The sequence below is a fragment of the Mytilus trossulus genome, chromosome 12, assembly GCF_036588685.1.
Source record: "Mytilus trossulus isolate FHL-02 chromosome 12, PNRI_Mtr1.1.1.hap1, whole genome shotgun sequence".
In the NCBI taxonomy this organism is placed as follows: domain Eukaryota; kingdom Metazoa; phylum Mollusca; class Bivalvia; order Mytilida; family Mytilidae; genus Mytilus; species Mytilus trossulus.
This window is the reverse complement of record NC_086384.1, coordinates 47,218,579-47,232,681: the sequence shown is the minus strand read 5'-3', so window position 1 is coordinate 47,232,681 and position 14,103 is coordinate 47,218,579. Positions and strand designations below refer to the sequence as shown.

At 35.0% G+C, this 14,103-nt stretch overlaps 1 protein-coding gene across 1 annotated transcript in view; it reads left to right on the top strand.

Annotated features, from left to right (window-relative positions):
• Positions 1-5,871: 5,871 nt before the first annotated feature.
• The window catches only part of LOC134692512 (uncharacterized), a 43,907-nt gene continuing 35,675 nt past the window's right edge, over positions 5,872-14,103 (top strand). The window contains exons 1-3 of the mRNA XM_063552969.1: positions 5,872-5,994; positions 10,207-10,513; positions 12,587-12,774. Of these exons, the coding sequence (XP_063409039.1) occupies positions 5,946-5,994; positions 10,207-10,513; positions 12,587-12,774 (544 nt within the window). The 5' untranslated portion in view covers positions 5,872-5,945. The remainder of the gene's footprint in view (positions 5,995-10,206; positions 10,514-12,586; positions 12,775-14,103) is intronic.

Genomic DNA, 14,103 nt, shown 5'->3' with positions numbered 1-14,103 from the left:
TCTTAGTTATTCTCTTTTAGAGGTCCATAGGTGGCCTATTGTAATGCAATATTTTGGTCCCTATCTAAACATACTTCCATTTATTTAGCCATCCTAATATCCTATCTGTTAGACTTATATGTTTTTATGCCCCACCTACGATAGTAGAGGGGCATTATGTTTTCTGGTTTGTGCTTCCGTTCGTCCGTCTGTTTGTTCGTCTGTCTATTACACTTCAGGTTAAAGTTTTTGGTCAAGGTAGTTTTTGATGAAGTTGAAGTCCAATCAACCTGAAACTTAGTATACATGTTCCCTTTGATAAGATCATTCTAATTTTAATGCCAAATTATAGAATTCATTCTAATTTCACGGTCCAGTAAACATAGAATATGATAGTGCAAGTGGGGCATCCGTGTACTATGGACACATTCTTGTTGATACTGTCTTGGTGGTCTGGTTGTAATGGTTGCCTTGAGTGTAAGAGATCATATGTTTGATCTGAGGCCAGGTCAAACAAAAGACTTTAAAATTAGCGAGTGAGGGCAAAGACTGGTCATCTCAGAATCAGAATGATGTGTCTCCGTAAGGTGACATGTTTATCTGCAGACTGTTCCCTTGTGAGCGAGCATGTTAAAAATCTGGCTTAGAGTGTGGGTCTAGTTCAAAGCATGATTTTAAAATTTGAGAAGGGAAATGGGGAAAATGTCAAAGAGCAGATAATAATATAAACATTACATAAAGATATTCTCAATCTTGAGTTATTTTCTTTTTTGACAGAAAACATGTAATTGAAATATACAGTGTATTAAGGTCTGTGTTTGGTTTTATTTACAGAATAGAAAATAATGGGTTAAAATATGAAGACTATAAGAGTAATGGGATGTTTCTAAAGAGAAATAAAGAGACCAGATATATAAATGAGAAAAAAATAGAACAAACTTAAACTCTTTTGAGATATATGTTTCATTGGCAATCATACCACATCACTTTGTTTTCATATTCAGCTGAATTAGAAATATGATTGGTAAAATAATATAATTGTTAATTATTGAAGGCTGTACAGTGACCTATTGTTGGTAATGTCTGTGTCATTTTGTCTCTTGAGGAGAGTTGTTTCATTGGCAATCATACCACATCTTTTTATAAGTCAAACAATCCAGTTAAGACAAAATCAGAAAAAAAATCCTGTAACCTGCCAATTGTATCCAAACTGGGTAATTAAAACGTTAATATAAGACTGTTAAAGAATCTGGGCTGATAACTTAACCAACAGCATTAAAATAGGAGCAATAATTGATTTAGAAGAAAATTTTTACAAAATGATAAAACATTTATACATTTCTACAACTTTATCTAAAGCATAAATTGAAATACACATTTCGGTAACTGAAAAATCGACTTGATGATTTTTACACAAACAAAAACAAAATCTATATAGGTCAACACACAGTCTTCAATAATATGTTCAAAAATGATGCTGGAAGTTCATCTTTTGTCCAAGACAAACATGTCTTTCAAACAAAACAATATTTTGTGTGTGAAATTGCAGTAAAAGTAAATGCTTGATAAGGCATTATAATAATTGGGACCATATTCTCTTAGAAACCTCGAGAAATATTTGTATTTATGCATTTTAAATTGAACTCTTGTAAGAAAATTCAGGGATCAAGCTACGTCAGTGTATATCGAATCGAGAGAGTATTCACTTAAAAGTATATATGCATTTCTTCTGATGAGATTTCTGTTGAAAGTTTAATATGAAAGTTTTACATTAAGTACCACTAAACTCAACTTTATAAATGATTCATATAACAAGTTCAAATCAAACCTGCCAGACAGAAATGTACGAAATGAACATCTTACAATAATTGCATGCTCCAAATATACTCGGTCTTTGCTTGAAGTGTTCGAGAACAGACATAATTATCAAAATTAAACACTGAACAATGAACCATAAAATTGAGGTGAAGGTCACACAACGCATGCTCGATGCAATCATTCAATATACCGTTTGATTTTCAAATATAGTTTACTTTTATTTTATATTATCTGAGAAACAGGCAAAATCTTGAAAACAATATCAAGATCAGATCAACCTTGTCAGACAGACAAATCATTCTCAATACCAATACTTATTGTGTCCAGAGACATATATACATATGTCTTTGTAGTATCTGAAAAACAGACTTGACCACAAAAACTGAACCTTGAAAAGAATCCGATCATGAGGTGAACCTTGAACACTGATCCATGAAAATAATCTGATTATCAGGTGAACCTTCAACACTGATCCATGAAACTTTTTGAAGAATCCGATCACCAAGTGAACTTTGAACACTGATCCATGAAAATAAACTTATCATCAGGTAGACCTTAAACACTGATCCATGAAAAGAATCCGATCATCAGGTGAACCTTGAACAATGATCCATGAAAAAAAAACGTTCATCAGGGAAACCTTGATCACTGATCATTGAACAGAATCTGAGCATCAGGTGAACCTTAAACACTAATCCATGAAAATAATCCGATCATCAGGTGAACCTTGAGCACTGATCGATGAAAAGAATCCGATCATCAGGGTAACCTTGATCATTGATCCGTGAAAAGAATCCGATCATCAGGTGAACCTTGAGCACTGATCCATGATAAGAATCCGATCATCAGGTGGACCTTAAACACTGATTCAATCATCCGATGAACCTTTAATACTGATCCATGAAAAGAATCCGATCATGAGGTGAACCTTGATCACTGATCCATGAAAAAAATATGATTGTCAGGTGAACCTTAAACACTTATCCATGAAACTTTTTAAAGAATCCGATCATCAGGTGAACTTTGAACACTGATCCATGAAAATAAACCGATCATCAGGTTAACCTTGATCCCTCATCCATGAAAAGAATCCGATCATCAGGTGGACCTTAAACACTGATCCATGAAAAGATTCCGATCATCAGTTGAACCTTGAACACTGATCCATGAAAAAAAAAACGTTCATCAGGGAAACCTTGATCACTAATCCATAAACAGAATCTGATCAGGTGAACCTTAATCACTGATCCTCAGTTGAACACTGATCCATGAAAAGAATCCGATCTGCAGGTGAACCTTGAACAATAATCCATGAAAAAAACACGTTCATTAGGGTCACCTTGATCACTGATCCACGAACAGAATCTGATCATCAGGTAAACCTTAAAAACTGATTCATGAAAAAAATCCGATCATCAGGTGAACCTTAATCACTGATCCATGAAAAGACTCCGGTCATCAGGTGAACCTTGAACAGTGATCAATGAAAAGAATCCGATCATCAGGTGAACCTTAATCACTGATCCATGAAAAGAATCCGATCATCAGGTGAACCTTGAACAGTGATCAATGAAAAGAATCCGATCATCAGGTGAACCTTAAACAGTGATCAATAAAAAGAATCCGATCATCAGGTTAACATTGATCACTGATCCATGAACATAATCTGATCATCAGGTGAACCTTGATCACTGATCCATGAAAAGAATCCGATCATCAGGTGGACCTTGATCACTGATCCATGAAAAGAATCCGATCATCAGGTGAACCTTGATCACTGATCCATGAACAGAATCTGACCATCAGGTGAACCCTAATCACTGATCCATGAAAAGAATCCGATCATCAGGTGGACCTTGATCACTGATCCATGAAAAGAACCCAATCATCAGGTGAACATTGATCACTGATCCATGCAAAGAATTCGATCATCAGCGTAAACGTTGTCTGATTGTAGATAAACTATGATGTGGTGTTTGGGGAAGTTGTATTGCGAATTCACTTAACCGTGACCTCATTATTGTAGTTTATTGGTTTTCTTGATAATGTCTATATTTGTTTGGTACTCGGGTATTTGTAACTATACGAACTATATGTATGTCAGGTATTTTTCCTGTAAAGAATGACAACAAATGGAAGTTTTTAACGACATTGACTGGCTGTACAGCTCTTGCACGGTCGGTATAAAGAATGAGTAAACACGTTCGCACTTTTAAAATGTAAGTCTGCAAGTGAGTATAATATTCTGATTGGCTTACAGGAGAAGAATGTTTTATTTACAATTAAAGACCACAAAGTGCATAAAGTCACATTACAATGTAAACAATGAGATTTAAAACGGGGAAAAGGCAGGAGAAACAATAGTCCGAGATTACTCTGACGTCCAACGGCCGTTCGGCTGGGGCCGTGGGTTGTCTGGCAAAACAGCCGTTGAATGTCAGAGTAATCTGGGGCCTCAGCTTGTTCGGCAAAACAGCCGTTGAACATCAGAGTAATCTTGGGTCCCAGCTTGTCTTGCAAAACAGCCGTTGGACGTCAGAGTGCAAATTCAAAAGCCATCATATCATTCTTAAAACTGCCATCGCATGACTACGCGGTAAAAGTAGATAAGAAAAATAAAGAGTTACCACAAATGGTAAAAAAAAAGAACCAGTATATTTTTTTTATTTTTCTTATTCTGTTTCAACTTTTGAATATACTTTAGATTGCCGGAAAAATGAGAGCACACAAAAAAAACCAACCGCTTTCATTTTGGTGCATACGCAGTCAGCTATCTATGAAGTTTCTCTCAGATTATTAATTTTATTTTGTTGTGTTTTGCCGCAATATGATGACAATTTAAAGAATTCATCAGCATTTTTTCATATTTTTTCGTGAAATACGCGCACATTATCGACATCGCAACATCATCGGCAAAAAAACGGCGCACAACTTGTCATGATTAAAAATATGAAATTAAAAAAAATTACAAGAATGTCATGCACAAGAACCCCTTTTTATTACTCGAATTTTCTATATAAATTTTAAATAAGATGATGTATAGGATTGATAATGAGACAACAATCCTTAAAACAATAAAATGCCAGCAATTATATATGCAACCATACGGCCTTCAACATTACAATATCACCCACCCCCTAAAAAACTTGCAGTTAGTATTATCTTTAAAACCTTTAATAGTGCGTGACATTTGTATGCGTTCCTTATCATTGTTATAATAAATCATAAAATAACGTGATTCGTCAAAATCAGTCGATGTTTTTATCGTTTTAAAAAAAAGTGCATTCTATCGTCATACACAAAAAATTACCGTTAAATTAAAGTCATTTGGCAAGATTTTTTTCCCGTTATTCGTCATGAAGGTACCCCCATTACCACCCTCCGACTTCATCTCCCGTTTTCACGCACAACTTAGTAATTTGGCCCTCACGTGTCACGCTTTGTGAGGGTAGTAAATACCCCGGCTTTACTGACTTCAAACTGACATTTTCGGCTATTGCTTGCCACCTATCTCAAATTTGTTTAAAATTTTACCCTTTTGTATCAATTGATATTTCATGTTGAGCTTTTGGTTTTGGCATTTAATGCGGATCGAGCCATTTTAAAAAGGGGGGTTCCTAACCCAGGACAAAAGGGGGGGACCCAATTTCATGTCCCCATTCAAATGCATTGATCGTCCAAAAAAAGGAGGGGTTCCAACCCCCGGACCCCCCCCTCCCCTTGGATCCGCGCCTGGAACTTTCACGGTTTTGAATTTTCATTGAGTTCGGTAAATTTGAAAATGTATGTACGATCATGTACACGCGGGAAATTAAATCAGAAATATTTCGTCAAAATTCAAAAGAGCGGGTAAACAGGAAAATAACATCGAAAGCAAATCCGACGATGAAAGTAACCCCAAACGTTGAAACGACGCAATGCCAGCATATGCTACTTTATTAAAACATGAAAAGGAACACCGTTTTTGAAACAACAACGAAATTAAACCCTTGCAATTTTCAAAAAAATATGTTGCTTATTTAAAAAAAAAATACGGCATTATGCTATTTTGCTTTGGCGGATTGATATGTGTGACGTCATAAAACGTCTAAGTGCGTTCTAGATGAATCAATGGCGGGCCTTTCATAAATGAATTCATCTTTTTCACAATGAATATAATTTATAAAAGTCAGCTCTTTGCCATCTGTTTGTATATTGGTAAGTGATATAAAGTATTGTTTGATATTTATACAACATCTCTATATAATTGCATACAATAGAAGCTATATAGGGTACGTTCTACATCAACGACAACGTCAATGAATGGACGGAGTCGTGGAGTAGGACGGACTTGCAAGATAGTTTGTGGTTTGCAATGTTCTTTAGAAAGAGACAAGAAGATACAAAGGGAGTCAAAGAAAATGACAACGGAATGAAACGAGATATAGTTTAGTTCGCCGTGTCGAATCCAGATTTTTTTCAGAAAAAAGGGGGAGAGAAATTCAAATCAATTTTTATTTCATATTTGTAAACAAAACCAAGTGAACGTCATATATTCGTGTTCATTTGTCTATTTTCTTTTCGTTAATCATGTAAAAGGAAGTGGATTCCTATCTATTGACCTAAACCAACCATCCCGCCCAGAGGTATTTTCGCACTTTAGCGATGGAACTTCTCTGTCCTCATAAAACATGCTGTACCGTGGAGGATTTCCTTTAATCACATTAATTTTCTATTATTTATGTTACTAGTATTTGTTTTTTTCTGAAATTATTGAATTATTGACGACCCAGGCAGTATTATGCTTCGAATCACTGCGGTCACAGAAGCTCTAACACAATCAGTAGAAGCTAATATCCCTCACAAAATAGTTACAAACAAGAAAAAACTACCATGGGTAAACAACAAGCTTAAAATTGACATCAACAAAGCTAAACGACTTCACAAAAAGAGTAGAAAAAATGAACAACTGAAGAAAAAGTACAAGCATCTCAAAAAATCAATTCAAACAGATATGAGAAGATCCTACTGGAACTACATCGAGAACATGATATTTGATCTCCCAGTAAACGAACCAGACAATCCCATATTTAAAAGACAACCTAAAAACTTGTACAGTTATATCAAAAACATGAAAAATGACAGTTCAGGCATTGCAGCATTAAGAAAAGATGGCATTCTAACTGATAACACCGAAGAAAAGGCCAATTTGCTAAACAATCAATTTCAGAAGGCATTCTCAACAGAAACATCCAGCGAAACAATACCGGACATGGGAATTTCTAACCATCCTAAAATGAACACCATACAAATTTCAGAGAAAGGCATACAAAAACTACTAGGAAAGATTAACCCACACAAGGCCACAGGGCCAGATGGCATATATGGGCGTGTGCTTAAAGAACTAAGTACTGACATCGCACCCATAATAACATTGATATTTGAAAAATCCCTGAACACCGGAAAAATACCAACTGACTGGAAGCATGCCAACGTCTGCCCAGTATTTAAAAAGGGAGATAAACACAACCCTATCAACTACAGGCCTATATCCCTAACATGCATCCTATGTAAGATCATGGAGCATGTACTAGCAAGTAACATCATGGCACATCTAGAAAATAACAACATTCTATACGATCTACAACATGGGTTTCGCTCCTCAAGATCTTGCGAAATCCAGTTAGTGTCATTCATACAAGAACTGGCAAAATACAGCAATGATAACATCCAAACTGATGTAATTGTGATGGACTTTGCCAAAGCATTTGACAAAGTCCCTCACAAAAGACTACTTCATAAACTTAAACACTATGGTGTCGACAACCAAACACTGAACTGGATAGAAGACTTTCTCTCACTCCGCACACAAACAGTATTACTGGAAGGCACCAAATCTGAACAAATACATGTCACATCAGGGGTACCTCAAGGAACAGTACTTGGCCCCATCTTATTCCTGGTGTACATAAACGATCTGAATGATTACATAAAACATGGCACTCTTAGACTTTTTGCAGATGATAGCATCATATATAAAACCATCAAAAATGAAAATGACTCAGAAAAATTACAAGAAGACCTAACAGCAGCAGCAAAGTGGGAAGAGGACTGGCTCATATGTCCTTCCATCCGGACAAGTGTTCAGTCCTCCAAGTAACAACAAAGAAAACACCTCTCCCATATGACTACATCTTACATGGGCACACTTTGCAACAAGAAACATCTACCAAATATCTTTGCTTAACCATACAAACTGATTTAAAATTTAACAAACACATAAATAACATCACAGCAAATGCAACTAAACAACTAAATTTTATCAAAAGAAACCTTAAAGTCAGCTCGCAGTCAGTTAAAGAAAAGGCCTATATCTCACTTGTGAGACCAAAGCTAGAGTATGGTAGCTGCATCTGGGACCCACATACAAAATCCCAAAAATCACAAATAGAAATGGTCCAAAGACGCGCAGCCAGATATATATGTAATCGATATCATAACACCAGCTCTGTGACAAACATGCTTAACCATCTTAACTGGCCAACACTTGAAATTAGAAGAATAAGAACAAGGCTTATATTTTTCTTCAAAATTATACACCACCAAGTAGCAATATACCCTACGAACTTGTTAATACCATCAGACAATCGAACAAGACAATACACTCATAGTCACTCATTCAGGCACATACAGGCAAAAAAAGACTCATATAAATTTTCATTCTATCCTAGGACAATCGTCCAATGGAACCTTTTACCAGTTACTGCTGTCCAATGCACCACAGTTGAAACATTCAGAGAACAGATTCCTATATCTGTTCTCAACCAATACTACACCATGTAATGTAACACCTTGTAAATAGTTTTATCTTATATGTACAGTGAAAACCAAAAACAAGTTATTATTTCTTTATTAAATTTTATTGTTGATGTAAATATAAAATTGTAAATTTTACCCACGCATGCACGGCACATAGTCATCAATATTATGATGGAGTGCGGAAACTAAAAGAAGAAAAAAAAGAAGGTCTTGTAATCTCAAATGTTTATTGACATTGTGAAATGATGGCTGTGCTTGTATTTGATGGAGTAGTCCGATTTGTTGTAACTTCAATGCCTGATATGCCAGGCAGACGAGCTGTTTTTTTTTATTATAAAAACAGACCCAGCGCGGCAGCAGTTTGATGGGTAAAAAAGTAGAAAATAATTTTTGCATTGGAAATTGGTATAAATAATAACCAGATGACACTGACACTTGTCTCAGAAAAATAATTTCCCTATTTAGGCCTTTTTTTTTTAATTAGTTGTTTACGGACAACTATAGTCGCCGTCACGTAAAATTGGCACCATGATTTTTGTCAAAATTTTCTTAAATATCGACCGCGTTTACTCGGGATCATGTTTTTCAATTAGCGGAATAAAAATCCAATCCAAATATATACTACTGTCCTACCTTTTATTGTGTTTGCACAGTATAATCCTGACCTTCACATTTTTCAAGATTGTTTTCATTGTAAAATCGGGTCGGCGGATCCGTAAACCAACTAATTAAAAAAAAAAGGCCTTAGTACCTTTTATATATAACACGAGGTACTTAACTTGCATTTTAGAAACATGTCAGGCGGTGACGAACTTACATTATGTGCCGCTTTCTAGTCTGTCAACCCCATTAAAACTTGTTATATCATAAATCTAAATGAATTTATCTGTACAATGGTGTATAACATGCCAACATTTGTTGTCTGAATCATCCGAAGCAATCCTACCAAAGTATGTCTAGCAACTAGGTTGACAACTGAGAAATCAGCATATAACAGTATTTTGTCACCGCCTGACATTTTTCTAAATCATGAGTTAAGTACCTTGTGTTATATAAAGGTATATAGGAAAAAAATAATTTTGAGAAGAGTGCTTGTGCCAGGTAACAGTTAACGATAAGGTTTATTTGGCGTTGGAATACAAAATGATTATGATTGACATACTTGGGTAGGATTTCTTGAATGATTCAGACAACAAATGTTGGCATGTTATACACCAAAATATAGGTCACTAATGAGTTAAAGAAGATAGTTTAATATTAATGCCAAAAAATGGCATTTTTGCAAAGGGAGATAATTTGGAGCTTTTTCAATGCTTTAAACATATCAAAAGTCATCTGTGGCCAAACAGAATCGATTATTTTGGGTTGATTTTTGTACCATATCATAAATTCATAACTAATAGTGTTACAAATAAAATTTGTAACGAAAAAAACAATGTTTATTTTTTGTCTGAAATTTTAGTACCCAAAAATGCAAGAAAAGTACCGTGTGATATATAGGAAAACAAATTATGAGACAAGTGCCTGTGAGTCGTGAATGCGTAGAAGAAGTATAGAAATAAGTTACTTTTGAAGATGCATTTTTTAAAATACACTTAACTTTTCTTTCAGTCCCTTTGATATATGCCGTACCAACTCTTGTACTTGATCCAAATTATTCACCTCCATCGTCAATCCCAGCTGATGCTGATAGAATATACAGTGTGTCATTAGGACATATCATTAGTAAAGGTGTCATTGCCAGATTGGACGATGGAACAGGAACAACAATTACAGACACAGCCGGCTTGACCTTTACTGTGACCTCAATAGATTCAACTGGTGCATCTCCTGACACATTTGCAACTGGTGGAGCTAACCTTTGTCAGTATGCCAACAGAAGAGAATATCCGAACACGTATGAAGGCAGAGATTATAAGTAAGTGATTTATTATTCTGTTGTAAGGCCTGTATGGCTTCACAATGGTGGATCCCCCCTTTTTTCGGACGATCAATGCAATTGAATGGGAGCATATAGTTGGAACCCCCCACCCCACCCCCGTTTAAAATGGCTGGATCTGCCCCTGCTTCACTATATTTTAACATTAATTTGTTGTTCTTCTGATCTTGATATTTTTGAATTGATTTTTCAAGAAACACAAATTCCTTTTGTTGTTTCTTTAAAGAGGTAGTGAAATACTCAGCTTTTATACTACACAACAATTTATTTTATTGTTAACAAACTTTTATATCCCTATAAGGGCTGTTATACAAGTCCAAAAATAAATGTAAAAAGGAGGGGGACAGAAAGTACTTTTTATATGACCCCTGACTATGCATTAGTTTTTAATTGGATATTTCCTTTAAATATTTCTTAAAATAACTACCACCCATCAAATTTTAATAAAAGAGCCTTCCAACCCCCATACAATTTATTCTGGAAAAGCCTTAAGTTCACACTACTAAAGAAACTGGTTTTTCTTTAAAACAACTATAAACTACTTACCGTATATAAAATCTAATGCTTATTTGCAGTACTAGTATGGTAAAATTATACACTACATGATGTTAACCAGAGTTCGAGAAAACTTATTTTGACCTGTCTGTCTTATGACCTGTCAGTCTGTCACAGAGTTCGCGAAAAGTGTCAGTCCTCAGGATTTCACCACTAAAATTTTGCATAGGACTGACACAATTTTAGTATTTTTCAATAGATTAATAGTGAGTACCAGCAGATTTTTTTCAAGGACCACCAGGGGAAAACAGATTGCGTGAACTCTGAATGACCCGGTCATAAGACCAACAAAGCATGATCATTTGTCAGTTCTACAAAGTTTTAGCCATTCCTACAAAATCCTGAAATAAAATTAATAACATATTTATCAAAAAAAACCTTTATTAATATTATTTTTATTCTTCACACCAACCAACCATTTTGCCCACAAGCAAATTAACAATGAAGGATCAGTTCAGGGGTTGAAGTCATAAAACTTTGCTCAGTGCTTGGAGCACAAAAATCATGCTCGAAACATGAAATCCAGCATTTTGATTGGTTGAATTTCTAGTATGAGTACAAAAAACTTTCGAGCACGATTTTTGTACTCAGACTCAAGAATCAGGCCTTGCGGTCATAAAGCTTTCGAGCAACAATAACTTAGATTTTTGTACTCAGACTCAAGAATCAACCAATCAAAATACAGGATTTGGTGTTTCGAGCATGATTTTTGTGCTCCAAGCACTGAGCAAAGTTTTATGACTGCAAGGCCTGCTCTTCTGATTGTTCTTATTTAAAGTCATCTTCACTATTCATTTCATCATCTAAATCCCTTTCTCTGCTGTTACAATATTTGTTGCTCCATTGGATTGTCTGCCAATGATGGCTCTATGAACAAATTTAGTAGCCTAGGCCACGTGTAGATCGCAGTGCTTTGGTTTGTTTATAATAAATCTGTAAACCAGTACAGGAAATTGGCAGTGTACATCTGATAACCGATGTAAACACTCAATTATTGGAAAACAGTTGCAGTATATATCTAATGTAAAAAGGTGCCAAAATGTGTACTACAATGGCCATTTTTATATCGGTCATTGGGTCTCGCACAAGCCATCAAAATACTGGTCCAAGCCTAAGACATTTTGACGGACATAACTGACCAATTTTCGCGAACTCTGCATAACATGTATATAGAAATCATTAAAGAAGATGTATGATGGCTAAATGAATTAACTCTCCACTACAGACCAAATGACACAGAAGATACCAATTGGTCACTTATGGCCTTCAATAATGAGCAAAACCCATTTTACATAGTAAGCAATAAAAGTCCACAAAATGACAAATGTAAAATAATTCAAACAAGAAAACTTCTGGCCTGAATTATGTAAAAGTATAGATTATTTATAAATTATAGCCCATATCAATTTGATAAAAAACAAAATTCAGATTCCACAGTAATACAACTTATCCCAGTTTTCAATTTTGATGTCAGATATTATCTTTTTCTACTTTCAGATTCTACTGTAATACGACTAGTCCCAGTATGGTTATAGAAGGTATCCCTTTGCATGATGGGGTTCTAACAGCTGATGGATTATACCATGTACACACAGCTTTACCCCCAAACAACCGCCAATTTGTTTTGTCCATGGATTATCTTGGAACCACTCTATCTGTAACAACAAATGCAGTTGAAATAACAAGTTAGTTTTTATATAGTTACAATATAGTATAAAATGCAAAACACAATATGCATGTTTATGTTTTATTATAAGGTCTATTCTAGAAGAAGAAAAAAAGTGTGTGTGGGGAGATGGGGGGGGGGGGGGGGGGGGGGGTTTGGAGGTTGGATGGCACTTGTGTTATTTTTGTACAGGTGGAGACAGGTCAGGAAGTTCAAATTTAGTCATTATGTGTGTAAAGTAATAGCAAATGAATGTTTGGTGGCCATTTACCCTTTCGCTGACAAGTCCCGTTTTACCTGGATCTGAATACCTCTTTTATATTTCCTGCTCAAACAGTGCAAACATGAGTTATCTTTCTTTGATGAATATCTTGGATAAAAGTGTAAACAGGGCGCCTCGGTTTGTTGAAAAACGTGTCAAAATCAGAGGAAATTTACGCATTTTACGAGAATTTGAAATGAGGGAACATTTTTTTTGAAAGAATATGGAAGAATCAAAGCCAAACTAGTATACTTTTTTGACATAAGATGTCTTTTTATGTACAAAACACTTGGAATCGACATCGATCAGTGTGATGAAGTTGTACAGCCTCATAAAATTTTTCACAATTTTGCCGTTTTGGAATAAAAAATTACAATTTGGGGTGAAAGAGCCGAATTTTGAGAATTTCACCTAAATAATGCCGAAAATTTGAAAATTTGAATATTTTATGAAAAACAAATTGTCAAAACATGAACAAAACTGAACATGGTGTTAGTGAATGAAATAAATACACAATTAATTATAAACAAGTTTTTATTGACATTTATTATGAAGATCTTCCACTAGAGTAATAGTAGCCAGGGAAGCCATCGTCTCAGAGTAGCTTCTGTCAGGGCAGCAATTGGTGAAAGGGTTAAGAAAAAGAGCCTTCCAACTCAGCCATATTGGTTTTTTTTATAAGTTACTTTAGAATCTGATCATAATTTTGTTGGTATTAATTTTTGTGGTTATTGAAAACTGTTATGTCAAGGATTGATATTTCACGGTTTGGCTATTTGCTCCTAATGAAACTGAAAATTTGAATTAATTAAGTTTTTAATTTGAATTTGTGGTTTTCAGCTACAAATGAATTCCATGAAAATTTACTTTCAATAAAAATTTATGAATCCACAGTTCTTTGTATAATGCAGTCCATAAGACAGAAAAAAAAACACAGTTCTCATGACATTGGAATAAAAAAAATCCTGGGTTATGTTGGCACAGTAGTTGTACTGAACACCTTCAATTTAGTGATTAATAATTACAATATTTGAATAATGACAGAAAGTTTCCCCCCTCACCTCATCCACTTAAAAAAAATAGTGG